The 11,052-nt window shown below is 42.4% G+C and overlaps 1 protein-coding gene across 1 annotated transcript; it reads right to left on the bottom strand.

Moving 5' to 3' along the window:
- Window positions 1-7: 7 nt before the first annotated feature.
- Window positions 8-2,688, bottom strand: LOC117526613 (serine/arginine repetitive matrix protein 2-like). The gene is made up of 3 exons (XM_034188668.1): window positions 2,452-2,688; window positions 830-990; window positions 8-651 (listed from the first exon to the last, which is right to left on the bottom strand). Exons 1-3 carry the CDS (start codon window positions 2,664-2,666, stop codon window positions 8-10), a joined length of 1,020 nt encoding a protein of 339 aa, XP_034044559.1. The 5' UTR covers window positions 2,667-2,688.
- Between the last annotated feature and the right edge of the window lie 8,364 nt (window positions 2,689-11,052).

Genomic DNA, 11,052 nt, shown 5'->3' with positions numbered 1-11,052 from the left:
TCAGAGTCTAAACTATGTTTGTTTGATGCTTGAGAAGGACGCCTGATGCTCTGCTGGCTACTTTTTGGGCATCAAATTCACCATTCTGTAAATAAAAAGAGTCTGTGGTCCTGTTGGAAGGACTGATCCTCGAGGGTGAGACAACTCGAGATACGGCAGATCCCCTTCTGCGTGATGGACTAGTCCTACCAGATGTTTGCCGAGAAGGACTATGGGAAGGGGTGCAATGAGATGATGCATGAGACTTATTCCTGGAGATGGAGCTCCGTCGCTGGGTTCCCAAAGGGGAGTCAGTGAACTTGTATTGGTCTTGGCTGTTTGGGCTCACAGAGCTGTGGCGTGTTGGAGAGTTGCTCTGTGACTCAGTCCCCCTTCTAAAGTTGGAGTGGTACGTGTACCTCTGCGGGGATTCACTTCTCCAAATTTCTTGCATATACGTTTCAGTGTTCCTCCTTTGTGAGGGTACGCCAAGGTTGACATTCCTGTAGGGGACGCACGCTTTGGGCTCAGGAATGATATTACTGGGGAGAGGATGTCCTCTTTCATAGTAATGAAATGGCCGTTTGTTGACCTCCTCTATCTGCTGCTCACTATTAGCCCTTCGGCCTGGAGAAAAGTAACCACTCTCTTGTTTCTTGTCTCCTGTGGACTCTGAAAATGGTACAAGACTTTGAACATTGTCTTAATATGTAGCCTGTAGGTCCTATGGGTACGTATTCATGATTCATGTTCTCCTGCAGGGCTGATATTCTCCTACACTGTAGGAGAACATGAACGAAAGCTCAAATTTACAGCTAATAGATGTATATGTATGTTATGTGTGACTGACCTGAGGCCTGGCGGGACCTGTCCCTTCCCCTCCTTTCATCCATCCAGGAATTTTCACTGTGGGGAGAAGAGTCCAAACGGGTCATATCTCTTTGAGGCTCACTGCGCCTCTCTGAGCTGAGTGATACACTCCTCTGTCGGCAGGCCTGGTGATTTGGAGAGCTGGAGGACACAAACACAAGAATTATTGTTTTTATTTCACAGGCTGACAAACAGGTTACCCCCATCGCACCAGAGGCCGAATGCCGGCCGATTGAAAGTTCGACCCACATTTGGGAGGTGTCAAGGTGCATTCCTGGCCATTGGACAGCAGTCTGAGCGCAGTTCAAACAGTCGGGCACAGGCATGCGGCCGACCTGAATGTTTTGCTCATGTTCAAAACAGTCAGGGCAACGGTCGAAGTTGAAAAATATCGAACGGCGGTTGACGTGCCATCTGACCGCAGTCTGGCTGCAGTCTAAACATTCGGATGGCATGAAAAGGCATTCATGACATTCAGATCGCGTTCAGGGGGACGTTCGGCACGTTTCCGCCACATTGATCGCTGGCCAAATGTCCTGAATGTGCCTGAATGCACCACGAGTGCACCTCGATTGCACCTCGAGTGCTACTGTATTATTTTCTGCCAAATCGCAATCAGACCACAATCGTACGGCTTGTAAATGCATTCTTATTGTTCTCACTGCCGTCTGGCAGCTGTCCAGGTACTCTTACAGTGTTCCACCTACAGTTGTACTGTGTTCGGAAGCCCATGAGCACCGCATGTGCATGTACAGTCTGGGCGGGTCGGAACACAGTCTGGGTATTCCCATGTGCTCCGCAATTCCTATTCCCTCCCATGAATATTGTTTTTTGTTTTGTTGTTTTTTTTTTACATTCCGCCTGATTTGGTGTGGCTCGTGCTCATTCGTACGAAGTGTGATGGGGCCTATAGGCTGTAGCAACATGTGTCCGTCTGTCTATCTGCACTCTGAACTCAATGTCAAATGAAATAAAGGCCAACCTTGACTTGTGTAGGACATGTGTACTGAAAATTGCAGGAGAAGGAATATTATTGTGGAGCAGAGTGTGGGATCTGTGCAGGGCCCATGGGTCCCCCATTTTCCAACCCTGCACCTGCAAGAGGCCATCTGGTGTCTCACTAATCTCATTGAACTGAGCTTGAGGATCTTGCACTCTGCTCTATAAAAGTATTGTTTCTCCTGCAATTACCCGTACGCACATGCACTACACAAGTCAATGTGAATGACGCCCTCCTCCCACGGGAGGCCTAAGGTTAACCTGTGCAATGTTTCAGATGCTTTCATAGAAATAAATGATGTGGGTCAGCATTTCAGCACAATACATCCAGTTTCAGATGCCATATGATTTTTGTGCATTTAAATGAGAATAATGCAATAATTTCCTTCTTCCTAATAATGTAATCGGTGCTGCCAAAACCTGCCTATGATGCAGCATTGATAATAATTGTCCTATAAAGCAGATTTTTTTCAACATTTTGTTTATCAAACTGAATTCTAAAAAATAGCTAATGCAAAATGATTTTTGACATATTTTTGCACAAAATGAATAGTTGTGCATTTAATTAAAAAAAAAAGTTGTGAAATTGGGCTACAGGATCACCTGGATTGTGTGTCAGCGTTGCAGATATTGAGTTCCCTGTTTGGACTCAGAGAGTGAACCAGAGTCCACTCGTAGGTCCAAAGCCTGCTGAGGTCATCACTGCTGATACTGGAGGTCTCCACGGACAGAGCGGGTTCATCATCAAGTTCATCATCACCAACATCATCGCCGTTATCACCATCATCATCTGCATGCTGGTTTAAGGACATAAACATTAATCACTGTGTAGAAATAGATCAGGAATATTATAAAGGAGATTATGAAGAACATCATAGATAGAAGCTAATACTTTAAGTTTTGATATTGATTAAACAAAACCTTTGGATGCCTCAGCAGTCTTTACCACAAGAACAGATGGACACACCTTGATTATTGGTGTATTTCAAGGACAAACAACACAATAAATGTATACTTCATTTGAATATTAAAACACTTTTAGTTACTTACTGTGACAGCTGACGGTTCTTCAGCCACATCTGCGTTCAAATCATTCAGCAAGTCTACTCCTGTGCTCCTGTCCCTCCTTCAGCTAGTTTAGCTAATACATTTAGACTGCAAACACAGGACGTAACTTAACCTTGTCTCTGGCTCTGCTCATCATTATTTCATTGCTCTAGTACTTTAACATTACCAGAGCTGCCCACTAACTTCTTTCTCATCTTTTTCTTCAGCCCTCCTTCAGCTCTTGTGCTCATTGGTAGAGAAAAATTTGACTTGTTTCATGTTACAATGCAGTGAGTGCATACATTTTTCAATCTAAAATGGCATATCATATGTTCACATCAAAATAAAGTTCTAACCTTACTAAAAACAAACTTTTTCAGGATGTTCAGGAGTATGATGACTCAGTTTTGTGTGAGGGTACGTGTCCATGGGTTGTGTAGGCTGTATCAGATTACATCCTATTCCCCAAGGATTGTAATGAGCTGTAATTTATTAATGATTCAGAATCAAATGCCACAGTGCTTTATTGTCCTTCTCCCACCTCCACTGTAATTTCACTTGGCAATTATGTTCTAAGTTCACATCATCACCTTAGCCTGCAGGAGATCATTTGCCTTCTCTGTAATTATGGCACAATGTTTTGTAGGACTGTTAGTCAGTTTATCAATGAAGTATGTGAGGATGGTGCAGCATATATATGAGGACAGTGTGACAGCTGTGAGGTAGTATGTGATAGCAATGATAAGATCCAAGGTGGAGGTTCGATCTTATCAAGGATGGGCTTGGAGTCCTTTCTTGTTTGTAATGTGAAAGACAGGTTGATGGATAAGATTAGACAAGAACCATGGACTATTATTTTTGTGGATTACATTGCGATCTGTTGTGGGAGTACGGAGATGGTTGCTGCAACACAGAGAAGGTGGAAACAGAGTACATGCGCATCAATGAGAGGGTTAAACGTAATTGAGAGGATGGTAGAGAAGTGACAAAGTGCACAGGCAGGGTGGAGTGGGTGGAGAAGAGTGGTAGGACTACTTGGTGATAAAAGAATCTGCAAAAGGCAAAGTTTACAAGACAGTACTGACAATAACTATGTTGTGTGGCGTAGAGGGGGTAACACTAGTAAAAAAGGCAGTAGACAGAACTGGAGGTGACAGAGGTGGAGATGCTGCAATTTTCCCTGGGAGTGATGGCGATGGACAGGATTAGGAATGAGTATGTCAGAGCAACTGCATAGGTAGACAATGTTAGGGCCCCTTCACACATAACACGATTGAAGCCGACTAGCGCATGAATGAGGAATTGCGTGCCACTCATGAAAAATTTTAGCCACCTCAAACACCTTGTACATCTGTCACCACAACCATTCACGCACACCAACAGCCGAAAGACAGCAAGTGTCCTGCGAGTGCCCATTCGACCCCTCTCTCGGCAGTTGTCGGCCAAATCCCAGGTGCCACACACAAGATTAGAGTGCAGATGACCACATTCGACCTGTCTGTGAAAATTGTCTAAGTGCGACATGAGTGTGAGGCGTTAACAAACCACACACATGGGTGTGACTGTGCGGAAAACACACACACACACAAATGGCTTGTGTAGTGTGTCGTTGTCATCCCCCCAACACACACACACACACACACACACACACACACACACACACACACACACACACACACACACACACACACACACACACACACACACACACACACCATGAATCCAGCATTGTCAGCTATGGCTGAGGGTCCCGGATTCTGGTTGCTGTCCAGTGCAGTGTGCAGCTTGAACAGCTGACCGCTGTGTACTGCAACTCAGCTGGTGAACACACAATGCACATGTGTGGACGGGTGCTCATGCCCTCACGACATGCTGATAATTACGTACACACACGATAACATCTGTACAGTCACACCCATGTGTGTTGCTTGGTAATGCCACACTCGTGTTGCAATTTTCACAGACAACTCGAATGTGGTCATCTGCACTCTAATCACACGTGTGGCACCTGGAATTTGGCTGACAATGCCAGCCGACTGATGTCACTTCCACCGTGTAAATTGTAGTTTACATGACAGACAGAGTGGAGATTAAATCAATCAAATACGGGTAAATGCGTGAGCTCATTCATGTGTGATCTCTTTGTTCATATGCTTTGCTGTGGACATACAGTGCCTGTCAACTGATTGCCGACTGTCAGCTGGACCTGACTGTGCACGCAAGGTGTTACATTAAAAACACAGACATCAGACAGATGCAGGACAAAAAAATAATAATACATGCATAAAATTAAAATCACAGAAGGAACAGAGAGTGAGCCTTTTTTTGTGAGCTGACGAGGTCCACAGACAAATGGGCGTGTCCCTGTGACCTGCAGCTGTTCAGATATCTGTGCTCGCAAGTCACACCTGGAGAACACCTGTATTGGCTTGAAGAATATGACCTCTTATAACTTCACTGTGAAGCGCAGATGTCAGCATGCTGTCCTGGAAATAAATTAAAACACATATCGCCTGTCAGCTGACCACCGCATCAGCGCACCGCAACTTTGGACGCTACCGTGAGGCGCGTGTAACTGCAGGATTTCCCCACATAATAATTAAAACACATATTACATTTGCAACACGGTCATCAGCGGATCACTGTGCGCTGGACACACCATGCCGGCTGATGTCTTCATGAGACGAGCGCATCAGGTCATTCATGTAAAACAAAAGGGAGAACAGTAATCCATGTCATTTCATTACTTCCTGGTGTATGTCTAGGCAGAGGCTAAGTCCGCTCTTTACAACAGGAATTAAGTATTATAAATTGTGTTGTTTGTTTTTTTTAGTTTTTGTTCCGCTGCTGTGTGCGCGACTTTCTCACTGTGTTCGTGCACGCAAACACGAGTGTGCACAAAACCATCGCCGCAGTATCGTGCATGCCTGTCTGACCGTGTTTCCCTCCTGACAGCAGGTGGAATGTTTCGTTTTTTTGTTCGCGGATTTTCGGCCGGTTTCTGCTTCTTTTGCCCAATTTCATGTTATGTGTGAAGGGGCCCTTAAAGATGTACTCTAAGACTGAGATGTTGGTGCATGTGCATGGTGTGCCCTCATTGAGTACTACTACTACTACTACTACTAGTAATACTACTACTCGCGATTGATCTGCTGTGATGACCCCTAACGGGAACAGCCAAAAGAAAAAGAAGAAGCGCATGTGCATGGGATATATGGGGAGAAGGATGCTGAGGATGGAGAAAAGGAGGTTTATGGATGTGAGGGAAGACATGCAGGTGTTTGGTGTAATGAAGAAGATGTGGAGGACAAGGTGAGATAAGGCGAATAAAAAGATATAACAAAATGGTCATGATCACATGGCAGTATAATCTTAGTTGTTATTATGCATGCGAGGCAACACACAGGACAAGAAAAAGTTTTATTTTCAAATTTTAAGAAATGACCCATCTACGACCAAAAGTAATGGTACTTACCTGTTGTCGTTGGGTAGCAGTGACAGTGCCATTGATGTGCATGTGATCAGGCCTTAGGCAGGAACCACAACGTGAAGGGTCAAATGGATTTGGCTGGAACTGACAGCAGTAATAGTCTGGCTGTGGCGCCATGTTTTGTTCTGTTCCTCTTAGCGTTTGGCTGGATATTGGCGCTTTGGCACAAATCCTAAGTTGTAGGCTAACAAGCTGTAGAGACAGTTTATGAGCATAATTTCAACTAAAATCAACACATTAAAATTATTACCGGACATAATTATGTGTTGTGTGACAGATTAATGGGCAATTTCTGACAAATTGCATAATAAACTAGAACAATATCAATAAAAGTAAAATACAAAGACTTTTAAAATTCTACAAATACAGTTTGTGTCTTTGTGTGACTAGCAATGGGTTATCTCCTTAGAACAGTCTGTGAATGCACTTACTCAAATATCTTGTTGACTGAAACCCAAACCACCATTGATGGGATAACTTTACCCCTATCAGCATAGACTCACCACAACCAAGTGACGCAACATAAGTCATCTCAAAGTCAACAAGCAAGCATTTAAATGTTGAAGGCAAGAAAATCTACCTTAGTCGACTCCAAAAGTCTTCAATTTTTTTTAAGTTGAAACAGAGTCCCAGAAATCGAGGAAGGTTCATGCAGTTTCCCAATCTTCTGATCAAGTGTGGTCATGCAGATAGGCTGGGTCTTTTATTAGAAAATAAACTTTCATTGGTTCTCATTGGTGCGATCAAGTATCATTATCTTTAGAGAGTGAAATATGGCACTGACTCCTCCTGGCAGATGTCTTATGGACACTAGGGTTTGGTTTGCAGCACAGATGGTTTGTCTGACAGTGCAGGACAATAGAACGGGGCAGACAGAAATTGTATGTGAAAGAATTACTTCATGAAAATTAATGTTGATGAAATACAAATGAAAAATCAAGCACCATTATTTTAAAGTTTCAAATAGTGTCTATCGGTTCATGAGACATGTAGCGAAGAAATGTCTTTCATTTTCAATTTATAAATGAAAATAAATTGAAAATTGAAATTGAAACCTTAAATGTCAGTTTTTGAATGGAGGAAAACAAATTTCAGTCCTCACACTGAAGCCCTCACTTCAATAAATAAACAAAAAGTTCAAAATGTTACATTGGTGTGTGATCAACGATTCTGATTTACATTTTTAACAGCTATATTAAGACTGACCAAAACTGATGATGATAATGATGATACTACTACTACTATAGTAGTAGTAGTAGCAGTAATAATAATAATAATAATAATAATAGTACTTTATTTAAAACTGAACTTCATAGGTTATGACATAAAAAGTGAAATATTGAAATAGGGTTTTATTTATTAAATATGACTGAGGTATAACAGGTTTAACAACTAAAATGACCCCATTATGTTTTATACTTTTGAATTGTTTGACAGATTTGCCAGATATACTGAAATGTTATAATTACTTATTGTTTTTATGTGATAAAATCAAAGATTATAAAGTAAAAAAAAAAGTATCTTTCTGGATAAATGACTTCCATATAATTTATGTTATCTAATGGGACAATTCCTCTTAAAAAACAACAAACCTCTCTGAAATGCAGATTGACAAATACAAGACACAATTTTAGACATAGCTTATTTCTCTCAAACAATCAGCATTTATATGTGCTATTATATTTTTCTGAATAAATTAATGGCAAATATAAATATTTGGCTGGGGACATAAAGGACTCGCCACACTCATTTTTGGGTTATAATTTTGGGTTGCCTAAAATTCTGCAGAGTACTATATTTATTTAATATTTGGAATTTGAACAAATGTCATGAAATATCAGCTGCTTAAAAAATAGACACAAAACAATTAAAGCAGGCATTAGAGTGACTTCCCTACCACGAATCTGGAAGTACACCCTTAGTTCAAAATGGCTTGACCCCTGCTTCAAATTCAACAGCAATGATTGGCTAAATTCATGCAGCTTTTACAATATTACTAATAAAACAGTCTGGATGTATCATATTTGCTGGAGGATTTTGCATTTATTTATTTACTTATTACTGGTTTGGAGAGTCCTGTGACTTATAATACACTGTGATTTATATATACTGAAAAATCACACATTTGTTATTAACAAAAATAATTTAAAAGGTGATAGCATGTCATATCACCACAATGCTGTGGCATGTATAATGTTCTTAGTGTCTCTGCAGATGTTTCCCCAGCTCTATTACATTTCATCCATTTAGCACTTGGGGTTTTACGACCTAACGCACCTTGCATCTTGGAAGGCATATTGATAATCTGCATGCCGAACACAGCAGGTACATTTTAAGTAAAAAAAAATGCACACCTTCACTCGCATGCAGTGCGCACTGGCCCGTTTGGATTCTAATTAAAGTCCACCCTCACCAGCTGCTACTACATAGTATGGTAAGTGTGATGCTTGCTACCTGAGTACCATGTGAACTGTGAAAATAAGGGCTCCCATAAGCGGGTCATGATTTAATATATAAAGATGAATGTGTGTGTATGTGTGTTTGTGCACCTGCGCTTTCAACCTAAGGGCCCCGGTGACCTCCCCCTTGGTGCCCCCAGTCACCATACCAAGTTTGGTGTCGATTGCTTAATTAATGTGGCTGTGCATAGAGACCACAAACTGTACCACATACATACATACATACATAGACTGCCTTTTTCATATATATATATATATATATATATATATATATATATATATATATATATATATATATATATATATATATACGAGGTATCTTATAAAACTAACCGGCAGTTTTATAAAAAAAAAAAAAAAACTATATGGATTTGAATGACATGCGATTACACCAATCATGCTTGAACCCTCGTGCACATGCGTGAGTTTTTTCACGCGTGTCGGTGACGTCATTTCCCTGTGGGCAGGCTTTGAGTGAGCACTGGTCCAGCCCTCTCGGCTGAATTCCTTTGTCTGAGACGCTGCTCGAGACGGCGCACGTTGCTTTATCAAACTTTTTTCAGGACCTGTGAGAGATATCCGACTGGACACTATTCGAGAAATTCAGCTGGTTTTCTGTGAAAAGTTTAACGGCTGATGAGAGATTATGGGGTGTTTCTGTCGCTTTAAGGACTTCCCACGGAGCAGGACGTCGCGCAGCGCTCCCAGGCAACGTCGTCTGGCTGTTTCGAGCTGAAATCATCCTAATTTAAGGCTCTGTTGACCCAGGACGTCGTCAGAGAACAGAGAAGATTCAGAAGAGGCCGGCATGAGGAGTTTATGCGGACATTCCACTGTTAAAGGTCAGCTGAATTTCTCGAATGGTGTCCACTTTGATGTGCCTCACAGGTTCTGAAAAAATTTTGATAAAGCAAAGCGCCAGTCTTGTTGGGGAAAGTGTAGTGACACGGACCCACAACAGGGGGCGCAAATGAGCCAAAAGGTAACAATTTAATGTTGTGAATGTGCACAACGAATATACAGACAATCTCAGAATCTGATTATAGTCAATTCACAAAGGTGACGTGTGGGCAGGCTCGAGGATAGAAGACGTCTGTCCTGAGAAGAGCCGGAACCACACGATTTCCACCGCCACAGAACCCGGTGAATACTGGAGCCGCCAAGTCCCGAATTCCCAGGTGATCACCGTCCCCGACTGTCGGATCTGGTACTGCTGGCGAGGAGCACAAACAGTGAGATGTGGGTGTGTGCACACCCAGCAACAAAAACAGTCAGAAGGTGGAAAGTCACCTCCACCTCTAATCACACACATGTGCAGCTCCTGTTAAAGCACTTATCTGGAAGGAGTGAGAGGCGAAGACGTCGGCACTCTCATAAACCACCAATCAGCTGACAAGGCTCCACAGGAAAACGGCTGCAAACAGATCACACGTAAGTCACAGTTCTGACACAGCAGAGGATATTACCTTCACAGGTAGATGATATCTCGGCAATCAGGTGGAGATGACGTCCGGTCTTTATGGAGTGAGATGATGTAGAGCAGATGGGTGACAGCTGTCACTCATTATCTCTTGACAGCTGTCCCGGTTGTGTCCGTGGCGGCAGCGCCCTCTCGTGCCTAAAGCCCGCACTTCAGGCAGGGCGCCCTCTGGTGGTGGGCCAGCAGTACCTCCTCTTCTGGCGGCCCACACAACAAGTCTCTCAGGAAGTTGTCAGACAAAGGGATTCCGATGGGAGGGGCGGACCACTCCTCACTCAAAGCCTGCCAACAGGCGAATGACGTAACTGACAGGCGTGAAAAAACTCTCGCATGCCCACGAGGGTTCAAGCTTGTCTGATGTAATCGCACGTGATTCAAATCCATATAGTTTTTGAGAAAAATAAAAAGGTCTGTTACTTTTCTCACAGACCTCGTATATGTAGACGTGCTCGTATTTTGCTTTGTCCTTGAATGAAAAAAAGAAATAAATGTTTAAAAAAAAGAAAAATTCTTACATAGTCTGTCCAGTGACTTATGATCCTCAAAAATGGAGAGACTGTTTATCCAAAACCCTTCAAATTTGAGCTGAAAATCTGCACTGTGAGTACATTATGATTATTTCATTTCAACTCCACTGTTGTGTTGCACAGAGGCAAAATTGCAAAACGAGGGCTATGACAGGGCTATTGTCCTAATACTTATGGACCTCACTGTATGCTCAAGTACTG

This window comes from Thalassophryne amazonica, chromosome 15 (assembly GCF_902500255.1).
Source record: "Thalassophryne amazonica chromosome 15, fThaAma1.1, whole genome shotgun sequence".
Classification (NCBI taxonomy): domain Eukaryota; kingdom Metazoa; phylum Chordata; class Actinopteri; order Batrachoidiformes; family Batrachoididae; genus Thalassophryne; species Thalassophryne amazonica.
The sequence above is the reverse complement of the archived record's forward strand: the minus strand, read 5'-3'. Positions and strand labels throughout refer to the sequence as shown.